The sequence below is a fragment of the Pseudopipra pipra genome, chromosome 26 (assembly GCF_036250125.1).
Source record: "Pseudopipra pipra isolate bDixPip1 chromosome 26, bDixPip1.hap1, whole genome shotgun sequence".
Lineage (NCBI taxonomy): Eukaryota > Metazoa > Chordata > Aves > Passeriformes > Pipridae > Pseudopipra > Pseudopipra pipra.
The window spans coordinates 2,170,161-2,182,833 of record NC_087574.1 but is presented as its reverse complement, the minus strand read 5'-3'; the positions used below and the strand labels follow the sequence as shown (position 1 = coordinate 2,182,833).

Below are 12,673 nucleotides of genomic sequence, written 5' to 3'. Positions count from 1 at the left end.
GTTGGGGGTGATTGCAGGGAGGATTTAATCAGTGCAATCTGGATGGATTTGGGATGGAGTCAGGGACAAGTCTGGACATCTGTATGGGGGTCAGAGCTCTGCTTTTGCCTTTTTTATTAGTACTTGAGTTGCACCACTGGTGTGTGCACAGAGGGGGAACCCCAGCTGCAGACAGGGCAGGGAGTGTGGGAAGTGCTGCAGGAAGGAAGAAATGAAGTTTAGCCCAGGGAGGAGCGGGTCTGACACCAAACCCGAGGGACTGCAAGGCTGAGACTGCGGGTGTTGCGTGCCAGGGATGTGGTACAGCTGGACCAAGCTGTCACCTGCTGGGATGGGGAGCAGGAATGCCACTGGTGGGAGGCACCAAGCTGATGTGTCCTTGGAGGCTTGGACAGTCCTGCTGCTCCCTGCAGAGCCAGGCAGTTCGTGTTTCAAACTGAAGGCAGAAGGGATTGTAGAGCACAGTGTCTTTAACTCAGTGTTTACTTACTTTCCTCTGCCAAAAAGGTGTTTCCAGCTTTGTGTTTATCTGGCACTTTTAGCATTACACACTTGCCCTGCTTGCATCCCAACCCCACAGTTAAAACACTTTCTAAAGTGCTTTTGGGACCGTGTTTGCACAGGCAGTGAGTTAAAATGCAAATTCAGTTTTGCAAGTCTGTTCTCCTCTCCCTCCCCTCCCATTTTCCCCCAAAGTGCTTGGACGGGACCTTTCAGCACAAACCAAACTGCGGGAGAGCCTGCGAGGTTTACAGGTGGTGATGAACTTGTTTGCACCATGGAGACAAAATGCTAAAATCTCCTTAAAGCCCTCAGCCTTTCATGCTCCTGGTTGCCTGAGGGGAATTAAAGTCCTTTGGATCTTGGAATGAAAGCGCTGCCGTGTATCCGTCCTCTTGCTGCTCCCTAAGAACTCCTTGTGTCCCTGGTCTCATGTTCACACAGTGACTCCTGAACCCTGGTTTGAAGTCCTGTGTGGAAATCCATGGCTACAGTGCAGAATCCTCAACTAGAATCCGGGAATAAGAAAGTTTGTGGTTGTTTAAGAAGCTTTTTTTTTTATTAATTTATATTTTTCCCATCCTTCCTTAGAGTGTTTCTGGATCCCAGCCACTAGAAAACTTGGGTATTTCTGCTGCAAATACTCCTGAATCCCATCCCACCAAGCCCTGTGGAGCACCAAGACCCGTCAATGGAGTTATTAACACGTAAGCTGCTGGGATATTATGGGAAGACTGTGATTTTTATGATCTTGACAACATCCCATCGGAAACCAGCCTGTAACTGGGTTGGTGATGGTATAAAATGGTCTCTTTTTTTTCCAAAAGCACGGTGGTGCATCGTGCTTGGAAACATTTTGGAGGAGATTGCTTGCTTGAGGTTTTCTGCTGCATTGTTTTGCTGAAAATGGAATTAAGCTGAGCTGTGTTTACACGAGCAGGCCCCGCAGGCAGCCGTGCACTGAGCACGGGCAGGACTGGTTTCTTTACGAGTAGTTTTAATACACTTTGCAAATGGTGTGATTCAAAGGTACCAGTGCCCCACTTGCAGAATTACCTGTAACCACTGACCCACTTTTCTGGAGTTACCGAGGATCGCGAATCCCGCTGATCTGGGGAGTAAAACTTCCCAAAGTCTTGGTTTCTCCAGGCTGGTTCTGTTGGGTAAATGAAACCAAGTGGAAGACATTCCACGATGCTGCAGGGTCGAACCACTTGAAACCCCTTGAAAACCATTGCACTTGCTCAGTTCCTTGAGGGAGGCAGGAAAAAAGAGAGGGAAAACGGGAAGGAGAGGGATGGATCCTGCCCCGATGGAGCGCGAGGAAGCGTAGGAATCACGGATCAAGGAACCCGTGGCTGCAGCTGGAACACTGCAGGCTGTAACAGAGCCCTTTGTATCCCTGTAGCCTTTGAACTGCACAGCCTTAGACCACAGGGCTTTCATGTTTTGCATTTTTAGAAATGAAACAGTTGCAGAAAAGACATGAAAAGGTTCCGTAGATGAGGCGCTGCTGTGCTGGGATCTGGCCGGGGCACGGGGGCATTGATGCCGGGGATGCTGCGTCCTTTGTGTGTGAGGAAAGAGGTTAATCTTAACACTGCACCTCTCTGCTGAGAGTTGTTACAGGTAGAGATCTCAGATATTCATCAGAATCAACTTTACATCAGGGTTAAATATTTTTTTAATAAAATTATGTGTTCTCTGGCGTTTAGACTCATGCAAACCTGTTGTCTTAAGGTTCCCTGAGCTGTAATTCTGGAGGAAGCTGAATTCTGAGATTAGAGCTGTTCAGGTCTAGAGTGGCTTTTGCTCTGTGACTGGCTTTAAATAATATTTTTTGTTCGGGAGCTTCCAGAGGTGTTTTGTCAAAGGTTCAGTGGTGGGAAAGTGGAAGGTGACCGAAGCAAAAGCAGAAATTAGAGTTGGTTTAATAAAAGCTGTCACCTTGTGAACTGCCAGGCTTTAAACTCAGCTTGCAGTGTTTGCTCAGGTGTGAACAACCTGCCTGAGTGAGTAACGGGATCTCATTCTCCTCCCTCCTGGGCCAGTCTTCAGCCTGGCCTGGCAGAACACGCTCAGGGAGATGGCCAGGAAGCTGAGGAGCTCCTGCATAAAAAGCAACGCCTGAACCTGGTCCCTGCCCCCTCGGACGGGACGTGCGTGGCCGCGCGCACCCGCCCCGTCCTCAGCTGCAAGAAGCGACGGCTCGTCCGACCCAGCACCATTATGCCCCTCTCCAAAAAGGTCAGTTTGGCTTTTTCTGATATTATTTTTGTTATAAAAGGGGAAAAAAATAACAGGGGAGAAGAGCGGGACAGTGAGGCTTGAAAGCCTGCCGGAGAAATAAAGGAGAAGCTTCATTTGTTGAGAGGTTTTTTTCTCTGCTGATGCTGGGGAGGGAAGATGCTGAACTCTTGAGTTTTCTTATCCAAAACCAACCAGCCTGAGGTGAACTCAAGGCCAAGTAGTTCAGTGTGGCACAGTCTGAGCAGTTAAAAGAAACCCTGTGAAGTCAAGTATCAGGAAACCTGAACTCTGACACAGGAATTAACACAGCCCCAGGAAGTCCCTGCTGCTGCTCACAGAAAAACCACAGTTGTCTGCCCAGGCACAAATGGCATGTCCTGCTTAGGTGATTGTGTTTGCTTCCAGTGCTTAAATTTGGAAGTCACTGAATGCCCTGACTGTTTCTGGTTTTGTTATCTGGATTTTCAAAAATTTATTTTATGCTCTTCTCCCTTATGCAGAATTCATTCAGTGGAAATACAGTTTATTGCCTGTATGAGGAAGGGCTGTGCTTCATACTTTTTAATTTCTCTTAGGAACACCCTAAACTGCCAGTTGGAAGGAATAGAGTGAGAAATTGAGGAAATAAGGACCTTTTTTGTGCATACGGAACCATAGATGGCAAAAATCCACTTACCTTTGAGTCAGAGGGTTTCAAGTCAAACTTTCCCACAAGGGTTTGGGGGGGTTTTCACTCTGTTTTAAAGAGAAGCTCAGAAAGCAGCATTTTTCTGAGCAAAACAGATTCTTGCTCAGCTGAGTCAGCTTTAACTGATCCCTCATTTGCAGTTTTATCTGGGGTGTTTCTGGGAGAGCTCTGCAGTGATTACTGGCAACATCTTCAGTGGTTTGGAAGTGTAGGAACTGTCTCAGGGATGATGCTGAGTTGTGCCCTTGGTGTCTGAAGAATTGGCCTTGATTCTGTGTTAGATCTTTGTTGTAATCACCAAATACATTTGATAATCAAGGATGGTTCAGGAGAGCAGTTCCAAGGATGGAAGAAGTGCCAGATATCAGGGGGTTTCTGTGCACTCCTCCAGTTATTCCAGAGAAAGCTGAGTCATGGCTGAGTCCTGCTCCAGAAATACCCTGTTGTCCAGTTGACCACACTCTCCTGTCTGGCACAAAATGGTTGTGGATTGGTGGGACCAGAAATAACAACCAGGAGAGACCAAAGTTTCAACAGAGATCATCCATCATCACTTGAAATGTTGAAGTTGGGAGATGTCCTGTAGGAAAGAAAAGTGATTTAAAGGTTGAGTGTGTAGCCTGCGTTGGTAACAGTGGCAGGATTACCTCACTGCTGGCACAGCCACCCTGGTTAGAAAGCCCTGTGGGGTTAATTTTTATTATTGTTTTAATTAATTCTCAGCAGTGGTACAACACTGCTGGTTCAGGCTCATTTTGGGATCCATCACAACATCCCCTGGGCAGAGCAGAGGAACTGCTCAGTTACCTCTTCCTCCTCCTCACTGGGCACTGAAGTGGCTGCCTGTTGCATTTGCCCTCAGTGATTATATTTGATTTATTTTAGATAATTTTTCTTCATTTATGACATGAATGGGTTTCCAGCTCTTTCCTCCAAGGTGTTTGTAGCCCTCCCAGTCGAGTGTTTTTTGCTGTGGGTATTCTCTTCCATCATTCCAGTCATTCATGGAAATGATTTGACTAATTCTGCCTCAGAACAGGTTTCTGCAGGATCCAGTTTGAGCCATTCTCCCATTTTGATGTGGAATTGTGGGTTGTTGTCTCTGCATGGGATTTACATCCAGTTGTGTGTCTGCCTGCAGTGGTTTAATATAAATGAAGTCTGTATAAAGCCTATAAATCTGTGAATTGAGAGCCTGTCCTGGATTAGGGAACAAGGTTGAAAAACACCTTTGTCACTCTGTAGATGTCCCTGTAAGTGTCAGCTCTTGGCATATAATGATGGCTCTGACCCATCTGAACTAAAAATGGTGCTTTTTTCCCGCTCTCTGACAACTGAATTGTGCTGCCTCATGATTTTTATAAATGAGGTTTCAACCTAGATAAAATTAAACACTTTTAGTCAAATTTAGCAGCTGTTAAACTGTCTGTGCTGGTGAGTCGTAGTTTTCAGTTGTGTTTATGCAAAGTGAAATGGTCCTCTCGTGAGGCCACACTAAATTCACAGGTTTTATAGAATGCACATTAAAAAAAAGGTGTGTATGTAATATATACCTTTTAATATAATTTTATATACATACATATATAGAGAGAGACACACAAGGTATCTTAAAACAGACCAACAAAAAAGCAACGACCTTTGGGATGTTTCTAATGAGCTGTCAAGTGGGAGTGTGTGAAGAGAGCCCTTAGACATGTTGACCTCTGATGTGTTGAGCCTGTTTCTTGTCCCTTTTCCAGGTCCACCGTAACAACCTGGCCCGTTGTAGCTGTGACGTGAACCCCTCCTGTGCCCTGTGTGGCACTCGGAGCTCCACCACTCTGGAAATCCAGTATGATGCCCCTCTGCTGGAGCGCCTCTCCCAGCTGGACTCCTGTATCCATCCTGTCCTGTCATTCCCAGATGGTAAGTGCAGCACCCACGGGTCAAACTGGGGCCTGAGGTGGGTTACAAGGGATGCTTGGAGGTGCTCCAGAGCCTGCTCCTCCATCCTGGCCTTCCAGGGGAGGTGCAGATCCCTTGGCTACAACCAAACTTGTCCATCTGCTGGTATTTTTAGGATTAGAGCATCTGATCTGCTCTGAACATGTGTTTTGGGAATCTGAGCTGGAGCCTCACTGGTGGTGGAGGAGCCAGGCAGTGCCTGGGAGTCTGTCCTGGGCTGGGGCCTTTGGGTTCTAAACCACTTGTGAAATGTTTGCTTCTGCAGAGTTTATTCACCCAGATAAAATGATTTGTGGATTGGTTGGTCACAGGAGATTCTTTTGACCTTGTAAGGAATTGTAAATGGTCTTCCATGGTTCAGAGGGTACAGAAAGCAGGGATGTTCCCATTAAGACACTCCTTTCCCTGTGTTACAGCATCAGGGTTAATCATCATTAAGAGGAATAATTAACCAGCCCTGACTGGGGGTATTCACAGATTTCATGTGCAGGGACTTTTCCCAAGGGAAAAATAGTTTCCAGAGTCTTTTGCTTCCTAAGCTGCCAAATTAAATACAAGCCTGTTCTTTGACCAAAAACTGTTGGCTTGGATGAGATTGGTGTCCATCTGTCATCTTATCCCTCTGATCCCAAAATACAGGACCACGAGGGATAGGAACTGATACTTTTATCAGGAGAGCTGGGCAGTGCATGGATCAGAGTGGTTCCTTCCCCTGGGATCAGTTCATGGCTGCCTGAGGTGTAAAACACCTCTGCCAGAGCAGCTCTGGCTGCCCCTGGATCCCTGGAAGTGTCCAAGGCCAGGTTGGACGGGGCTTGGAGCAGCCTGGGCTGGTGGAAGGTGTCCCTGCCCATGGCAGGGGGTGGGACTGGGTGATCTTTAAGGTCCCTCCCAACCAAAACCATTCTGGGATTCTAATCCTGGCAGGAAGGTGTGTGGCCCTGCTTCCCATGGGGATGTCAGATGGTAGGTGCAGGTTAAGTCACTGGGCTAATGTGTGGGTTTTGGGTTTAAACTCCAGCTTTTCACAAACTTTGTGTGACATTAGGAAGTGCAGGGAGTGTCTGGGAGCAATTAATCTGGCATCTTTCACTAGCACTATATTTAAACCAGACTAAAATAGTAAATTGGTGCTATTTTTAAAAACTAGATCCCTCCCCTCCCAGAGAAACAGCTCTGCTCAGGAGTGCTCAAGGAACTGAACAAACTGAAGCAGGAATTTATTTCCTGGTTTGACAGCACTTGGGATCCTCTCTGTCCATAGGGTTAAATCAAATATCCTGGGAAGTGGGGAGAGAACCTGTTGGGTTTTATTGCACCACAGCCATCAGGCAAATCATCTCATCCCATGTTCTTCCCGTTTTTAGGGTCCCCTGCAGCCAACTCACAGGGTAAAAATCTGTTCTGGCTGCATGAGATTAAAGAAACTTTGGGTTTAAAACTAATTGCTGTAAAGCTTAAAGCACCTTACACAGAAATACCCATTTCCTGCTGCAAGATTAACTTTGATTATTCACTAATGCTCAGTGCAGTTCTCTAGGGTTGATTTTTGGGCTGGGGGTGCTTTTCTATCCCAAAAAGAGCCAGGTGTGACATGTTCAGGGGGGGAATTGCCCTGCCTGATGCTGTCAGTGGGCAGTGAGGTGTCTCCCTGCCCGTGAGCATTAATCCAGGATGGGGTTGGGGCTCCTCCGTGGTGGTTTTGGGGCAGGGTGGGTGTCCAGAGGCTGGGCCAGGATTCCTGGCTCGCTGGAGCCTGGCTGGGAGCTGTGAGCATGTGCTGACTTTCACTTTGAGCCTCTCTCCGGGCTCTCCGCTGCCAGCAGCCGGGATCTCCGGAGCAGTTTGCCAAGGGCAAAATTGCCAGGAGGCTGCGGGAGGAAAAAGATCATTTATTCATTTATTCCTCTGGCAGCCAGCGAGGCTTTTAACCCCTGCACTCGTGCTCTGTCAGCGCTTTGTCCCCTTTTGTCCCCTGCCTTGCAGGGTGCTGTGGTGGTGGTGGGTTTTTTTTTCTGGTTCGTCTGATTCCTCGCTGGGAATTTTCGGATGATGTAATAACCTTGGTGGGAGGATGAGTGCTGGGCTCAGTGTGGTTGCCATCTGCTGGTCCCTGGGAGCCCTGCACTGCTGCCCGAGGAGGAAGAGGAGGGAGCCATGGTGTCACTTGCTGCACGGTCCCTGCTGCCAGCAGGGCAGTGCCAAACCACCAAATAACTCATTTTCTGCTGACAACTTTCTCTCTTGGCGTGTTTTCTCTCCCTTCAGCCTCTCCCCTCCTTCCACAGATGTGTGGGATGTGAATTTTGAGGAGAAAGCAAAATATTAGCAAAGAGCAGAGGCCATTTTCCCAAAGTCTGACCACTCCAGTGGCTGGCATCATCCCTAAAGGACTGAACCCTTTCTTTTTTTTGGTGCATGTCCCCATAAACCAGCAGTGGTGACCTGAGAGCTGCCACCACTCTGTGACAGCCCTCCTTTAGCAAAGGGTTGGGGTTAAACCATCAAGGTACTTGGAGTGCAGCTGTCTTGGTTTTTTCCAGGAAACCTGGTCCCCACTGATTCCATCCCGTACCCTGCCAGCTCCCTCCATCCTGTTTGCCTGCCTGGATCTGCTGGGGCTTTCCAGTCCTTAAAATTAGGAGGGAAATAATGGGAGAGGTTCAGATGTCAGCCAGCAGGGCTCGAGTCTCTGCCACTCGCCCTCTGAGGTGAAAAGGGAAGAGCTTTATTCCTTGTGCCAGGGCCTGGGAAGGTTCATCCCCGCTCAGGCCAGCTTCAAAGTCCCTGTGAAAGTGTCACATGAGCTTGAGAGATGTGGGGGAGGGATATTGGTGCTCCTGATGCTCATCTTGGTGCTTTTAACTCCCACTTGTGCGTGTCCTGGTCCGTACTGGGGAGGAGAGGCAGAGGGGTGACCTGTCACACCACAAATCCTGGTGTATACCTCATGGATATAGATGGAGAAGATAAATTCACATCTCAGTAGTTTTCTTGATAACCCTGAAGGGTTTAAGGCTTTTCCCAACTAGGATTTTGGCTCTTGGGAATATAAAAGGGAGATGGGTCTTAAAAGAGACTTAGGCAGTGGTGTTTGGTGCTCACATCTGGAGTGTGAAGCTCTGAGTGTGAAAAGAAGTGAGGCTGGAGTAGTTTGCTGCTCCAGTTATTGGTTTTTATTCCCTACCTTAGCCTGTCTGCACAAGGAATACACAGAATAACCTCATCAGTGTTCCCTCTTTTGGCTGAGGTCAGTCAGGTTGTGTGGGATTTGGGAGAAACAAAGCTTGAGGAAGGTGAGCAGGGATAGAGCCTGCCGGGGTTCACAGCAGCACAGCACACTTGTGCTCCTTGGAGGTGGGAGGATCAAACCCTGGATTACTGTGATCCATGAAAGCACAGGAATTCAGGCTCCAAATGCATCAGCTTCCCAGGTAATTATGTGAGTTTATTCTCAGGTGGCTCCATGCCCCAGGCAGGGCAGTTACTCCTGCTCTTGGAGCCTCTCAGTTGTGCTCACTCACACAACTTCCTGGGATTGAGGTGCCACATCAGGCAGATTAACATCCTACAGTACCTGGTTGGCTTTTGGCTTGATCTGAAATGGAGGATTTAACTGAATTTCTCTCTCCCAGCCCAGATTTGATGTGCTGAGATACCTCAGATTGTTGGAAGTTAGATCTGAGGTAGCAGCACTGAGCGTGGCAGCACATGAGAGACCTCAGGCGTGAAGACACATAGTTTTTCTGACAAAGGCTTCCTTCTCCTGCCAGGATATACTTGGGCTGTGAATCCTGTAGAAAAGTCCTTTTCTCAAAGAGCTGCAGATCAGAAATGTTGGGTCCTATTGCAGATCCTTTCTGACCATGAGGAGGTTGTAGGCAACCCTGGGTCTTACAGTCAGTGCCTGTATGTTCACCGGGGCTGTTCTTACTGGGGGGACCGGGAGAGGGTGATGGGACCCCAGCTTTTGGTTGCACCTTTAATTTGGATTCCGTGTCCTGTGTCCCCCTGCAGATGTGCCGACGAGCCTGCACTTCCAGAGCATGTTGAAATCTCAGTGGCAGAACAAACCCTACGAGAAAACTAAACCTCCCAAAAAGCTGTCGCTCAAGCACAGAGCCCCCATGCCCACCAGCCTGGCAGACCCTGCCCGCAAGGACCGCCACAAGCTGGTCAACTCCTTCTTCACCGCAGCCAGTAAGTGTTGTCCCTGCCCAGCCTGGTACCCGACGGTCTGGGTGGAGAGAGGAGGAGGAGGACACCCTTCAAATTGCACTCTTGGGGTTGAGGCAGTCCAGGGCTGAAGGTGAAGTGTGTGCAGGCAGTGCAGCTCAGGTTCGTAGGGGCCTTTTCTTGCTTGGTGTGACCCGGGCAGTGCCACAGCTCGCCCAGCCCTCAGCACACCCCTCCAGCACCCCGAGGGTGTGTGGAGCCTGACCTGTCTGGATTCAAGGAGCTGGTAAACTCTACCTGAGCCTCCTGTGCCAACAGAAAGAGAGGTGAAAACAGGCGTTTCATAGCTCTTTCTCTGTTCCCCTCCTCAGAGCGCTCACATCAAAAATCCCAACCAGACAAGGCACTCAGGCCGCCTTTAGACGATTTTTCGGCCATGGCCAAGGCCGAGAGAGCGCCAGAGCGCTCTGCCCAGCCTGCTGCCCATGACAAAAAGAGATTGCGAGACTGCTCATCTGAGAGGAGTGAAGGTAGGCCCCCACGGGCAGGTGTCTCGGGGGGAGCTTGGGCTTTGCTGCACACCCAGCCTCTGTGGGGGCACGCACTGCTTTGGGCCGTGTCGCCACCGCAGCGACGCCTCGTGTGCTCTAACTGCTTCTTCCCCAGGGCCTGCCAGCCTGGAAGGTGCTTCTCTTTCCTGCAAAGAGCTCCTCAGCACTGGCCGTTTCTGGTGCACATGGTCCTCTTCTCTCCAGCGCCGCCCACCCCCCCGGGTGGGTTTTTGTTTCTGGCTAATGTTGTTCTTCCCTCTCTCCCCCCTCCCCGTGCAGTGTTGAAGCACCACCCGGACGTCGGCGGCCCGAGCTACTTGTCGGCAGCTGTGACCCCCACCCCTCACAGCCCCATAGCTCGGCAACTGTCCACCTCCTCAGAGGGCTCAGCTCCTGCCAGCTCCACTTCCCAGGGCACCTCCAGCACCGCCGTGAGTATCCGCTGCCTTTCCGGAGGGGTTTCTGAGCTCAGCTCCATCACAGGGGCTCGGCCTTTGAGCAGTTCTTAGGCTGGACACTGCTTAGTGCCTCTCTTGCTGTGCTGGACCTGTTGGTTCAGCTGATGATGGGGTTGCTCTGACCTTGGGTCTGCAGGCGTTCCTGGACGGATGTTGGCTGTGCAGAGCCAGTGAGCTGCAATTACAGGTTCACCATCAGCTCAGGAACTGCTGGTGAATGTTCCTGTTCCCAGCAGTCTCTTGGCTTTGCTCCACGTCCAGGTTCTGGTTTCTGGAGTTGTGTGGGGATGCCAGGAAGAGAAGAGCTGAGCAGCAGAAGTGCTGCTGCTGGAACAGGGAGGCTCCCACTGGGACAGCTTCCCTGGGCTGTGAGTGAGGTTGGGGTCACAAGTCCATGGTACAACATAATCTACATAATATTTCAATTATACACAGGCTTCAGCAGTTGCTTAACTCAGACCATCTTCTGAGGCACGCTCAGCCTCCCAAAATGCTCAAGGAAATCAGGGTTTGGGACCTTTGTGCAGCTGTGTGGGTGAGCAGGACCCCTCCCATGTGCCCAGGACAGATCAATAGCAGAGCTCCTCCACCAGAGCCTGACCTGAGCCTGACCCTCGTTAGCAGAAGCTCTTGATTGAAGGATTGAATTCTGCTGAGCTCACAAGTGTCCCAGTGAAGATTTTAATTCTGTCTGGCCACCCCAGTTGGTAGTTTGGGCCACAGCAGGGACAGTGGAGCAGGACTCCTTGAACCCTGACAGGGAAACCAGGGTGTCTGTCCCTGGCAGAGCTGAGGCACCACTTCCAGCTCAGTCCCTTTGTCCCTGCTCCAAGCTTGTTGCTGTGGGGTTCCAGGACCCGGCTGGGTTCCTTCCCTGTGGAATTCAGTTGTTGCATCACCAGCTGTGACACCAGGGAAGCACCAGGGTGTGAGAAGAACCCAGAAGAGCAGCAGTGGTTCAGCTGGAGTGTGCTCGGTGTTTTTGGGACAGCTCTCCTCAGCAGCTCGAGCACATCAAGGAGGCCTTTCCTTGGTTTCACACACCCACCTTGGTCTTCTCTCGCTGCTTTTTTTGCTGCATTTTTACAAGCTCCTTCAGAAATGTAAAATGAAGAGACTCCCATTCCCCGGCCGAGTCCTACAAGAGCATTCCAGGCTCCCTCCAGTGAACCAGATGAGGAGACTTCCCTTCCCCAGCCGAGTCCCACAGGAGGATTCCAGGCCCTGGGCTCCAGGCTCTGGGCTCAGGGGCAGAGGTCCCGTGTTCAGGCGTCGCAGGCGGCCGCAGGTTTGCTCCCCAGCTGATGGGTCAGTCCCTGCCCCTGGCAGTGACACACTGGGATTTGGATTCCCTTGCTGCTGTGGCAGTAGCTGCCCACCCACTGCTTCCTCATCCAGCTTCATGCCAGCCCTGGGATTTGGCTGTGGCAGGTTCCCAACAGTTGGGTTCCCACATGTTCCTACACTGAGAGCCACAGGGATCTGAGGAGTCGGAGGATGTGGTGACTCACAGGTGACTCCTTGAGGAAGAGGGGCCCTTTGCATATCAGGGTGGCCCATGAGGATTCTTGTGACTGAACCATCAGCGCTGCTGTCACAGGTTTTTGAAGGAGCCAAATGGTGGAAGAGCACCCAACATTCAACCAGGTTTAAACAGATCAATGAGGAGCTTCTTTCTCTCTTGGAACATTTATTCCAGTTGGAAGCACAGTGCAGATGGAGCTGTTGGGCTCCTGGTACAGCTGTCAGGACCAGAGATGAGCTCCTGTCTGATTGCTCTGCTCCTCCTCTGTCACAGGGTCACCTGGGGTGGGCCCAGACCCTGAGCAGGGCAGCCATTCCCAAACATGATGGTCCTTCCTTCTTCCTTGATGGTTTCTCACCTTCTGGCAGTAGAGAATTGGATTATATGGGACACTTTTCCTCTTGCAGGGTCAGTTTATCAGCTGGATCACTGTCCTGACCCACCTGGCTGTGCAGCAACTGGTGCCAGTGTGGGGGTGGTGGCTGGAGCTCGGCAGCCCTGGCTCACCTTTTTTTGGTGCCTGCAGGGACCAAAGCCCTTGTTTGGACTTTCCAAGTGAAGGATTTTGGGATGGGAAGGG

The 12,673-nt window shown here is 50.3% G+C and overlaps 1 protein-coding gene across 3 annotated transcripts in view; it reads left to right on the top strand.

Annotated features, from left to right (window-relative positions):
• The window catches only part of KANSL1 (KAT8 regulatory NSL complex subunit 1), a 100,488-nt gene that overhangs the window by 82,822 nt on the left and 4,993 nt on the right, over window positions 1-12,673 (top strand). For 2 of the 3 annotated variants that reach the window (XM_064636787.1, XM_064636789.1), the window contains exons 5-10: window positions 1,093-1,208; window positions 2,553-2,748; window positions 5,179-5,344; window positions 9,401-9,583; window positions 9,931-10,089; window positions 10,390-10,541. In XM_064636787.1, coding sequence (XP_064492857.1) covers window positions 1,093-1,208; window positions 2,553-2,748; window positions 5,179-5,344; window positions 9,401-9,583; window positions 9,931-10,089; window positions 10,390-10,541 — 972 coding nt within the window. The remainder of the gene's footprint in view (window positions 1-1,092; window positions 1,209-2,552; window positions 2,749-5,178; window positions 5,345-9,400; window positions 9,584-9,930; window positions 10,090-10,389; window positions 10,542-12,673) is intronic. The other variant, XM_064636790.1, reaches the window with a different exon arrangement.